Source organism: Gopherus evgoodei, chromosome 19 (genome assembly GCF_007399415.2).
Source record: "Gopherus evgoodei ecotype Sinaloan lineage chromosome 19, rGopEvg1_v1.p, whole genome shotgun sequence".
NCBI classification, from domain to species: Eukaryota; Metazoa; Chordata; order Testudines; family Testudinidae; genus Gopherus; species Gopherus evgoodei.
The window spans coordinates 10,739,524-10,751,719 of record NC_044340.1 but is presented as its reverse complement, the minus strand read 5'-3'; the positions used below and the strand labels follow the sequence as shown (position 1 = coordinate 10,751,719).

At 48.2% G+C, this 12,196-nt stretch overlaps 1 protein-coding gene across 10 annotated transcripts in view; it reads right to left on the bottom strand.

Annotated features, from left to right (window-relative positions):
• The window catches only part of NTM (neurotrimin), a 731,054-nt gene that overhangs the window by 75,800 nt on the left and 643,058 nt on the right, over window positions 1–12,196 (bottom strand). For 9 of the 10 annotated variants that reach the window (XM_030538348.1, XM_030538346.1, XM_030538347.1 and 6 more), the window contains one exon: window positions 5,808–5,933. The exons of the other annotated variant lie outside the window; for it this stretch is intronic. In XM_030538348.1, the coding sequence (XP_030394208.1) occupies window positions 5,808–5,933 (126 nt within the window). The remainder of the gene's footprint in view (window positions 1–5,807; window positions 5,934–12,196) is intronic. 10 annotated transcript variants of the gene reach the window in all.

The following is a 12,196-nucleotide window of genomic DNA, read 5'->3' as shown; positions in this document are numbered from 1 at the left end:
ATTAGAATTGGAAAAGGTAGAGAGAAGGGCAAGAAAAAGTGATCAGGGATATGGAACAGCATTCATATGAGGGGAGATCAAGAAAACTGGGACCATTCAGCTTAGAAAAAAGATGACTAAGGAGGGGGTGGAATTTGACAACAGTGAATACAATCTTGAATGGTGTGGAGAAAGTACATAGGGAAGTGTTATTTATCCCTTCAATAACACAAAAATTAGGGGGTATCTGATGAAATGCACAGGCAGCAGGTTTAAAACAAACAAAAGAAAGTACTTCATCTAACACAAAGGCCACCTGTGGAACTCAACAGGGGATGTTGTGAAGACCAGAAGTATAACTAGGTTCCGGAAAGAATTAGAGAAGTTCATGGAGGACAGATCCATCAACGGCTATTAGCCAAGTCCCAGGCTTACCAAAGCCCAGGACTCTCACTCAATATGGAGAAGACTAAAGTGCTCTATCAACCTGCTTCAGGCCTTGCACATGACCCACCGCAAATCGCCATTGAGGGTCAGACTTTGGAGACAGTTGAGCACTTTTGCTACCTCGGTAGCCAACTTTCTCAAAATGCAAAAATCGACAGTGAGATCCAGCACGCAAATGCTACCTTTGGGCAATTGCTCTGATGCATTTTCACGGACCATGACCTACGGCAGGACACCAAGATCCAGGTCTACAAGACAATTGTTCCTACGCTCCTCTATAGATGCAAAACCTATATGACCTACCAACAGCATGTGAAGAGCTTGGAGAGGTACCACCAATGATGCCTCCTGAAGGTTCTTTGTGTCAAGGTCACCACACTAAAGCCAGCATCCTCGCTGAAGCCAATGTCACCAGCATTGAAGCAATGATCCTCATGTACCAACTTCGCTGGGCTGGACACTGTGTGCAGATGCCAGACGTTCACCTCCCAAAACAAATTCTCTACTCTCAGCTCACTCATGGTCAGAGATCCTGCGGTGGTCAAAGAAAACACTGCAAAGACTCACTGACAGGGTATCTTAATAAAACTAATGTGGACGTCACAAGCTGGGAGAAGCAAGCCGTCAACCGACCCCAAAGGTACCATATCTGCCATCAGGCAATGGCCCGCTTTGAGGAGAAGTGCCTTGCCTTTGAAGCTGAAAAAAAGAGAGAAGGAAGGAAAAGAAAGAACTTTCTCTCAGCAGGCAGCTGGCCTGCTATGAAATGTGTACCTACTGCTGGCGGATTTGCGGTTCCAGGATCGGACTCCTGAGTCATCTTAGGACCCATATGTAAATCTGTGGTAGAGATCATCCTCGAATCGAGGGATCACCAATCCAATCCATTAGCCAAGATAGTCAGAGACACAACCCCTAAACCTCCGACTGCCAGAGGGTGGAACAGGACCGATGGGATGGATCACTTGAAATTGCCCTGTTCTGTTCATTCCCTTTGAAACATCTAGCACTGGCCACTATTGGAGACATGATACTGGGCTAGCTGGACCATTGGTCTGACCCAGAATGGCTGTTCATATGTTCTTATGAAAGATGGAAGCAGTAGTCATAGGCTGGAACCCTAAAATCTGGCTCCTGGGCAAAACCTTCTCCCATTCCCTGAGCATTTGGACGCCATCCCTTTTGGGGAGTATGGGCACAGCTATGTGACTTGGGTTGGCATCTGAACTCCATCAGAGCTGGATTTTCAGTTCAGGAAGAAGCCAAATGTATTCTGCGCTGTGAAATGCGAATTTCACCCAGCTCTAGTAATTAGCAGAGTGCAAGATCTGCCTCCAAAATCAGCCAATTTAGAGCACCTTTAAAGCACCCCGAGGGCAAGTCTGCAGCACAAGTGACACAAGAAGGTTCTTCTGCAGTGGGGGTGGTTTCTTGGGAAGGATGCTGCTGCCTCCCACACAGCACGTCATTTCTTGACCGTCATTGTCTTTCTCTCTCTCCTGTTTCCTCACTTCGCACAGCTGGAAAAACTTCTCCTGACTGCCATCCTAATGATCTCAGTGCCTTGTAGGCTCTGACACTGGTGCTGATGACGAGGGTGCTGGTGTCAGCTGACCAGATGCCAGAGCGTGGCCTTCTGACAGCTTTTTACTGAACTGGTATTTGAAGGCAGGGTGCCTGGTGGGTCTGGCAGAACTTGAACTGCCCATTAGAGCCTCCAGGCCCCATTTGAGGGCTGGAGGTGACTTCTCAGTGGAGATGCACCAAAGATCGGGGTAGGAGTCACAACACTCTTGGATCTTTGCACTAAGCAATTGAACAGACCCTCTCCCCTGCTCCACTAGATGTCAGAAGACTGAAGCACCTGCTCTTCCCTCAGCCCACTTGGATGGTTGTATTTGCTCTTTACGTTTTACCAGAGGTGTCTAGCTGGAATAATACGCTGTGGTGCAGAATAAAAAGATGAGGGGAGTTGCTGCTGGTTAAGACTAGGTGCATTGGCAGAGATGCACGGGGGGCTCAGAACCGGGATAACAGAGCAGGCTGCTGGTCAGGAGAGAGGTGCATCGGCAGAGTTTTATGAGAGTCCCAGGGTTGAAGCAGCAAAAGGGGTGGTGCAGATCAGGACTGAAGTGCATCAACAGAGTTGGAGGAGAGTCCAGGACTGGAGTAACTGGGGGCCAGGGTTTAGTATATCAGCAAAACAGAGAGAGGGAGATGGAAACAGAGAGAAACAGTGTGTGTTATGGAATGAGATCTTGGCTAGACTGGAATAGGCTTTAGACAGCTCTTTTCAAAAGCTGTTTGCCTCAGTGATCCTAATTTTGTCATTCACGGCGAGAGGAATTTGGAAAGAGAGCTGTCTGTGAATGGAGACGTGCAAAGGAACCGCAGGCGGCTCCTGCAGGGGAACTCCCCAAAGGCCTTAAGCATTCAGCCACAGACACAGAAGAGATCACTCAAAGCCCATGTGACTCAGTGACAGAGACGGTGTCAGCAGGAAATTCACCTGTTCCAGCTCTTAGCAAAAGAGTTAAATGGTAGAAATAATGCCCCTCCACCCCCACCCCTACCCCCACACACAAGTAGCAACCAGGTCAGCACCAGAAAAGCCTCCCTCTCCCCCTCACCCCCAGAAACAAGTGGTGTGAATGCAGCTCCCATAAGCACCATGCACTCAGAGGGGTTTATGAGTGCAAGCTGGTGCATATATATCACACTATACCAGAGCAATGCAGGCTGGTAGAAATCAGGTACCAAGGACTCCTCTGTTGTCACAGGAGCCAGCAGTGGACGGGAAGGAGCTGACAGGGAGGTGGGAGGGGTGGACGATGAGTCACTGGACTTAAAGTGGCTAGAAAACATCAGCAGAAAATTCACATTACACAGGGTAGCTCCTGCAGGGAAAGGCAGAGGAACTAGCTTCCACACCAGCTACCGGCCATCCCTGCCTCAGCCCTGGCATAAGGGATGGTCACTGAAAGACCTCACACTGATGGTGCAGGTTACAAATGTTCATTAGCAACTCAAATGTATGCAGGGGCTGGAAACCATGGGACCAGGGACCTATAACCAACTCCTTGTGGCCCTGTTTCATCTCTTCAGAGAATCCAGCTGAGGGAAACTGAGGCATGGGATTGGGAACTGATTCGTCCGAGGTCATTGGGGAATAATTGGCAGAGCCAGATACATGGGTTACAGTCCCCTCCCAGCTCCTCGGACGACACTGCCTCTTAGAAGGCTCCCCTGTCAGGCTCTTTACAGAACCATGTCAAAATGCATTTGCTTGGGATTAACAAAACTGGGGCGTTTTCTTGGCATGTAGCACACATTGAGATCTCAGGATGCCCAAACATAGACAGATGACAGCCAAATAATCAACTCACAGATAGGCGCCCCCACCCCCAGGCACTATAAAAGTGCTAAGATGGTACGACGGGTGTGGGTGGAGACACTGAGAGACAAAGGACAGATCAAATGTAGTCATAGCTACTTAGCTAGTGAGCGAGCGAGAGAGATGGCATGTCTGGCAATAAATAGGTAGGTAGGCAGGCATTGGAGCTGCCCTGTGCCAATTCTGAGCTTGGCACTCCCAGCTAGCAAGAACCCAGCCCCATGCAGTCTGTGTTGCGATTAGTTCTATTGGGTTTCAAATGCAGAATCTCTAATCTGGGCCAGAAATCTGGTAACAGCTACTGTTGTAAATTATCCAACTCCACAGGTAATTTCTGATTAGCTCACTCCTCTCCCCTTGGTGCATCCTCAGTTTCCATAGCAGCTAAGACCTAAGTAAAATGGAAACATCTGGCTGAAGCACAGGTAAAGCTCCCCTGAGGAAAGAAATCTGCTGGATGGCAGCACACAGAGATAACAGCCCCTCTGAAAGACAGTCGTGGCAGAACCTCAGCGACAGGGAGGGGAGTATGGGGGGAATAGAGCGAAGGGGATTGGGGGGAGGGAGAAGAAAGAAAGAAAGAAGAGGAATGGCTATAGAGTGGGAGCAAATGGATCAGTGCAGAGATGCCCTACCATAAACGCTTGCTGATAGTGTTAGATGCACTGGCAGTAACCTTGATCCAGTCCCATTAGATGCTCAGCTCTGGGAGGGAGCACACAGAGATCTGTGGCATGCACTTTATCAATCACCCACACAAAGGGCCCGCTCAGCAGCTTGGTCCACGTGAGGTGCATCCATCTCAAGCAGAGAGGTCAACACATGCAGGGAAGGCTGGGTTTTGTAACAGACCCGTTCGAAAGGTCCCCATTGTAAGTGACAGGAAAGGAATGGAGTGAGGTGTCAGGATCCCTGCTCTGTCCTTCTCAGTCCATAGGTTTAATGAGTTGGCCCAGCAGCCGCAGAAAGCACTGGGGTCAGCTGAGAGCTCTGGGGTCGCATTCAGACACTGCAGTGATTAGCATGGACTTAGACTGGGGAACAATTGGACAAATGGGTATGTTTCTCAGGGGAGTTACGTTTGTCTAATAGATGCGTTCAGCCCTGAGGTTCTTTCATTCCATGCGGGTTGAGGGTAGAGAGCTGCTGATATCATAGACAATCAGACCCTGCCCTGATCTAACCTGACAGCAGGCTGGCAGGCACTGTAACCAGACCCCCAGTACTCAAAGCCTTCCAGTCATCATCCTAGTCTAACCAATCCTAACCGCTTGGTTCAACAGCATCTGAGAAACACTGGAGATTGCACAATGCAAAGTGAAATTAAATAAAATCACAGGGAAAGTATTTTGAAATGTGATCAGATATCAATGAATTTGTGCCTATAGGAATCTCCAGCAATCAAATCCACACTGTTACAGGCCTCTGTTGTTTATTAATTAATGAGAGATGGCAATTAATTTGCACTGCTACTTCCAGCTCTCATTGGCACTGATATGGACATCCCAATGGTAACTTTTAATATTGCATTTTTTAAAATGGTGTTTTGTATAGGCCCTACACAAAAACAAAACGTTGCCCTTGATCGATCTTGCACTCACTAAGATCTCCTGTTATCACACTAGTCTGATTAAAGCATTCAACCCACAATTATGATTAAAAAACAAACTCGCCCTTAATGCAGGGTCTTCACAAACACAACTGAGAATTTGTGCCATGTTAGCCCTGAATCCTCTCTTCAGGACACAGTCTAAAATCATTTGTGCTCTCGGGATCAATTCCTGGGGCAGGGAAGGATGGAATCTTCCTTCCAGGCCATCAGGCAGAACTGCACATACTCTGTGGCCAGAATTCCAGAATCCATCCGGAGACCCCTCCTTGCAGCATGCATCACATCTGTCTTTGTGAATGGGAATGGCTGGTGCCCCTATGCCCCTACTGCAGGGATAGCACTAGGAATGCATGAGGCCACATGTGGCCATCTTACCTTTGGGGGAGATGTGCCTCCAGGTGATTGTAGGATCTGGTCTGCCCGTGGCTATACAAGTGAGGCTGATGTTGCCGCCTTCGTTGATGGAGATATCGGAAGAAATCTCAACAATTTTGGGAGACACTGGAATGACATACAGGGAGAAGTAAGGAGGTGGCAGGTTCAGATTTGACTGTTTCATTTTAATTCTCCAGGGTTTTGTGTGTGTGTGTGGGAGTTTGTGTGTGTAGGTGGATTCTCCCCATCTCATCATTACCAGCTAAGCAACAGCTCATCAGCCCCATCTAACATGGAGGTGACATTCCCCCATCGCCACTTCCTTCCCAGATATACAGGCTGCTTACCCCCAAATCCCTCCTTAACCTACTCCCTGCCCTGTTTCCATTGGAATCATGTCCTCGAGAGGATTAACTGGAGGAAAACACCCTCTTTGCCAGGCATTTCCAAACTAGGGCCGGTAGAGCTCTCACTCATCGCGTGGTGCTAATTCAAGCCCCTTGTTTGCAGCTGCCTCTATGTCATGAAGCAGATTCTGGAGGCCTGTGAAAGAAGCTGGAAGCCAGGAGAAAGAGCCAACCTAGCTGCCTCTATGAGCTGCCACTACACAGAAGAGGAATACAGTGGTGCCCTCAGGGATGAGATCCACTCGTGCTGCTCTTCACCAATGTCCAGGGAGGGAGCTGGGGAGAAGAGAACCAGATGGTTGGGCAACATATCTAGGGTAGGATGTGTACTCCCTTGGGGTTTAGAGAGCACAGCCCCTTTAAAACCTCATCCTGAGGCTGTTCTGAGGGGAGGGGAGTTGAGAGGAGCAGCATGAGAGGGACCTGGGGGTGCCTGTAGCTCCAGACAAGAGGGCCTACAGCGTGTTGGCCATTGCACAGCGAAGCAGGCGAGAACCAGCTCAAAACTTGGGAGAGATAGAGTGGCTCTCCGGGGATGTCCCAAGATGGGAGCCAGGAGGTGCACTGTGCCAGGAAGGAATCACCTGAGACGTATAAACCGGAGTCACCGTTGACCAGAACTCTATGGGGCTGAGAGTGCTGGTGCTTGTGACTTTGCATGGCGAATAAGGAGGGAGGCTGTAGCTAGCAAAGGGGAGGGGGTTGTTACTCTGTGTGGGTTTTTGGGGAGCAGCAGAACACCAGATGGGTTGGTTGTTGAAAGCGGACGGGCGCTGAAGATGACCAGGAGCACCCAAATAAAGGCAGAGCTAGTCCATTGGGGGCCCTAAGCAGGAAAACGTTTGGCCTCCCTCCCACCCCACACAACACACAACGAAAAGAGAATAGGGGGCCCCCTTGAGCTGTGCGGGGCCCTAAGCAATTGCTAAGTCTGCTTACACCTAGCGCTGGCGCTGCACCCACAGCTCACTGCTGGACTGGAATGCTGCCCGGGATTCTTGACCTCTGAGTCTAGACACACAGTTCTTGGCATCTATCCTTTTATACTGTGGTAGCACTGGGTCCATGGGTCCTTGTGTTGGATGTAACCCTGTTTTGCCACTCCCCCTATCTTCTCCCCCCTGGTGTTTTTCTCCATCCACCCCTCTGTAAATAAATATTTCCCTTTCTTATGTCCATTGTACTATTCCAATGAGCGTGTTTACTCAGGAGGGTTTGGAACAGGTGTCCCTGAGCTGGAAGGGAGTTTCCTTGCTGCGTTCCTGCGTATGCCTTTCCTTGGCCAAAGCTGCCTGGTAGAGCAGACTCCACCTTGGCCATGAGGGGCTATAGATACATATAGGGAAAGAGGGAGTCTTGTCAACAAGAATACATGAGTAGAACGAGCAGGACAGAAATGAAATGAAGAGCAAAAGGAAACAGCATGACGAGACGTATTCCAAAGGGGCTCAGTGCTCCGTGCACTAAATACAGTTGAAAGAAAACAGCTAAAGCCTTCCCCAATGTCACATTGCCATGTGAGCAGAGGATGGGATGTGATCTGTGTGGTCTCCGAAGGGAGAGGAAGTCTCTGCGAGACAAACTCTCTATTAACCTCCATGAAAATAGTCCTGTAGAACTGAACAGAAAATAATCCCCTTTCTGTTTCATTGGACCATCCTATCGCATTTAATAGAAAACTCAGCTCCTGCTATGGAATTTTATAGCATAAAAAAAATAACCTATAGAAAGGATTCTATATGTTCCATAGGTGTTCTGAATACTTTGCACAGAACCCTCAAGGTTTCTTCATCATTATTGCATTTTCTACAGGACTTTTCTATAAGAGGAAATGTAAGGCCAGATTCTCAGCTATTATAGATCAGCAAAGCTCTATGAACTTCAGTGGAGCTATGTCATTGATGCCAGCTGAAAATCCACGAATGATGTAAAGAACCACTGCTACTCCCATTCTTGACTCTCACCCAGGCATGACAGCCACGGGCTACAGCATCCCCTGTGCTAGACACCGCCTTCATCTCTCTGGATCCTCACATATGCACGATTAGCTGGTATGCACATAGAACTTTCTAAGGGACTGGCTGAGACAGAACAACTGCAGGGGCTTTCCTTGCACATCTTGCCTCTGCCACACAGGTAAGTAATTTATTGATCCGTAAAGCACTCCAAGACAGCCTGGAAGGGATTATGTCATGCTAGCCCTGGGCAATAAAATGAAATAAAATAAAATAAAAAGATGGGCTTTTTTGTGAATGCCAGTATGATTAAAGGTTAGTGGCTGGAAGTATATTTAAAATACAGTTTAAGTGGAAATCAAGGTGGGTAATGAATTACCCTGTGATGTGAAGGACTGCCGGGAATTCATTTTCCCTACTTTGGACACAATGGCTAATCTGCTAATCATACACCGGAGGACAACAGCAGAACAAATGTAGGCAGAATGGAAGAGCTCCTGGGGCAGGGCACGGAGATGATAGTGGATGAACTGTACCTACATTCAGGTGAGTCATCACAGCTCTTGCTAAGAGCCAATCTAACTGGACTGCGGGCACGTCTACACTTTGAGCTGGTGATATCATTTCCAGCTTGGGTAGAAAGACTCACACAGGCTCTGATTGAGTTAGTGCACTAATGGTAGAAGGGCAGCCACAGGGGAGCAAGCAGCAGGATGGGCTGGCTGCGTAAGTGTGATCCCATCCAAAACCCTCGGCGTATACTGAAGTGACTAGCCAGTCAATTGGGTCCAGTGTAGGGACGACTATCTGTGCTGAAAATTCCACCTCCAGCTCCAAGGCAGATGTACCTTGTATGTTCCCCTTTGAACCAGTGCCTCAGTATGGTGCTAAGGGATGCTGTGCTGCTAGCAGTTCTGCCAACTGGAGGAGATGGGATTATGTTCATTATTAGCTGTATGACAGTTACACCGACAGGCATGCCCTCGGGCCAGTGGCCCTTCATGGAGAATCAGGACCTAACTGGCCCATGCTGACCCTGTAAGCTACACCTGGGAGCAGGTAGGTGCTCCAGGTGCTGGCTTGTTAGCCAATCAGCACAGAACATCTGAGTTCTACAAGAAGAGTGCCGGAACAGTATATGTGGGGAGCTGCTCAGATACGACTGGCAATGCCAGGTGAGAGGAAGGAAGAGAGTGCTCTCCTTGGGGAAGGCATGGGACTACAGGCGAGGGGGAACCCACAGGAAGCACATGGGCTCCTGTAGGGGAGGAGCCCTGATTTGGGGCTTGGAGGTGACTGGGAGAGTCCTGGAGAAAGACTGTTAGAGCCCTGGGAAAGGGACACACTAGGGAACCTCCAGTTGTTAGCTTGGTGAAGAAAGCTGATGGATTGGAGAGGCCCAGCAGTTTGGGGCTGGCTCAGGCTGGAGAGCTGAGCCATAGGGGGGGCCAAGAACTTTTTGTTGACATTAGATGGGACTCTGAGTACCTCAGAAGGAAGGAGCTGTTCCATGATTTGACAAGAGGGAGGTAGGAGGGGCTGGAGCCAAGGATACTGGCAACATTATGTTCTGACGCCATAATAAGGCCCCGATTGAGACTGGAGCCACACTATGCTAGGAGCTGTACGTAAATACAATAAGACACAGTCATTGCCCTGAAGAGCTTACCATCTCAATAGACAAGACAGACAAAGGAAATATTTATTATCCTCACATTACAGAGAGGGACTTGAAGCACAGAGAGATCAAGGGACTTGCTCAAGGTCATACAAGAAGAGGCAGCAATTGAGCACAAATATAAGTGCAGTGCCTTATCCTAAGTCCATACTTCCTTTCTAATTCAGCTCTGGGCCATTAATGAGTTTAAAACTACTGAATCCATTTTCATCAAACTTGGCTTGTTTTGTAGATCTCACTTGGGTTTAAAAGACACTACTTACTGTAATATCACTTAGCAACACATTCGTTTGCATTAGACACTCCAAGTTGTATTACATCAACTGACAAATGTAAAGAGTAGTCACATTTTAAAACACAATTATAAGAAGGCAGTCTTAAAGTTAATCTTTCAACTCTGCTGTTGCTGACTCGGGAGTACTTGCATTCTCTATCTTATCACTGTATTTGATGTTAGATTTGTTTGGCGGCCTGGGACAGTTTTGGCCTTGCGTATAATAGTATATGGTCAGTTGATTAAGCACTTTCTGATCTTGGCACATAAATCCACTTAGCTACGTGAGCTGCAATCGTTAGCCTCTTATGCACCAACTGGCAATGAGCCCACACTGACGCCCACATCTCAGGAAGGAGTTGGGAAGAATCTTTAGGTGCCCAAGGAATGAAAAGATTTGCCCCAATCAAAAATCAGCTGGAGCAAGGCAGAGGTGACACTGGAGTACCTGGAGAAGAAAATGAGAGTGACAGGGGCAGAGGAGCCTTTAGTTACCCTTTCAATTATATATGCAATGTTCAGATTTAACACGACAGTTATTGTATGCAAATTAAATGTTTGAATAATTAATTGAATGAATTATTTAAAATGCCTTCCTTGAGACTTAACAGATTTAGAGTGTAAGGTTTTACTACACAAGGGAGAAAAGCCTTAATAAATAAGTGACCATAAATATAAATCTGATATTATTTAACATTCAGTAGTAATCCCATTACATCTATATTAAAATGCATTATTATTTGGCCAGTATTTCTACAGCCAAGGGTGGGGGTGGGGAATCGCGAACCGAACGAAAGATGCAGATGGAACTGCACCCAGATGAGGACAAATAAATAAATCCAGGCATCCCGAGTAGGAATTCTCTCGTTGTTGCCAATCCATTTCTTCCTTGCTCGGGGGGTGATTAAACATGGCAGCGCTAGTCTGCCGCGTGCAGATTTCCCCAGAGCGGGGCCTGTGCTTTTGCTGATCTCATTTTCTTTGCCATGATGCTGGGAAAGGTGTTTAGTTTGCTCTGAGCTGATTCAGTCCCTTTTGTGGGTCCCCAGAATGTACCCTGGCTTTTTCACAGGGTCAGTTTTCATCCCTCTTGCCCACACACTCTGCAGATTAGAAAACACAGTATTTAGCTAAAAGAGATGGCATACGCACATTATATATATGCATGGAGGGTGTGCATCTGTGTGATGTGCTTGTTGAATGGTATATGAACATCTATTCACAGAGAAATGCCCCAACATGTGCGCCATGCACATACCCAATTGCCTCATACTCTTACCCGCAGACATATGTCCACCCCCTGCAGACACGTGGCACATATGCAGCTTTGGGTGGATTGCAAAGCCCCTTCCTCTGTGCCTGCACACACGCTAACATACGGATGCTTCTGATCCCCACACACTGGGACTAGCAGGCATGTATCTCCTGAGCCATTCCCCAGGTGACACGCTGCTGGTCGTTAACAGGGTGATTGATGTCCTCTGTGATCCCTGTTCCAGCCTTTTTTTTTAATAGCCCTCCTGTATTTACATAAACATCTCTGGCTCTGCCTCCTCGTTCGGTCCATGCCATTGCCCATCATCATGATCTCCCCATCTATCGTCCCCATCCTCAAGGGCTGTGCTGACAGTGCCCATCCCTTCCCCTGGCGTTATGTCCTCACTCATTTCCTCGGCCACACCTCCCCGCCTTGCCGCATGAGCTCTCTTTCTGGAGCAGCCGGTTCCTGATGTGCTCAGTCTTGTGTCCATGCTGTGTTCCTCAGTTCGGATCGGCGAGCTCCGCTCGGCTCAGATGAGCACTCCAGATTTCAGCCTCTTCTCTCAGCCACAGCCAAACAATCCAAACTTCCTGGGTCTGCACAACTGGACTGGATATTTCACGAGCATACTGAAAATCCCAGTGCTTTCTGCTGAGCCAGCAAGCAGAGCCGGCTCTTGCAGTCCATCTCCCTTGCCCCCGAATGGGAGGTGTCCTCTCTAGGAGGTCGAAGGGGAAGGTTAGTTTCTATGGAAGGTGAAGTTTGAGGTGGGCGTCCAAAGAGAAAGGACGGTCTAGTAGTTAGGGCACTCATC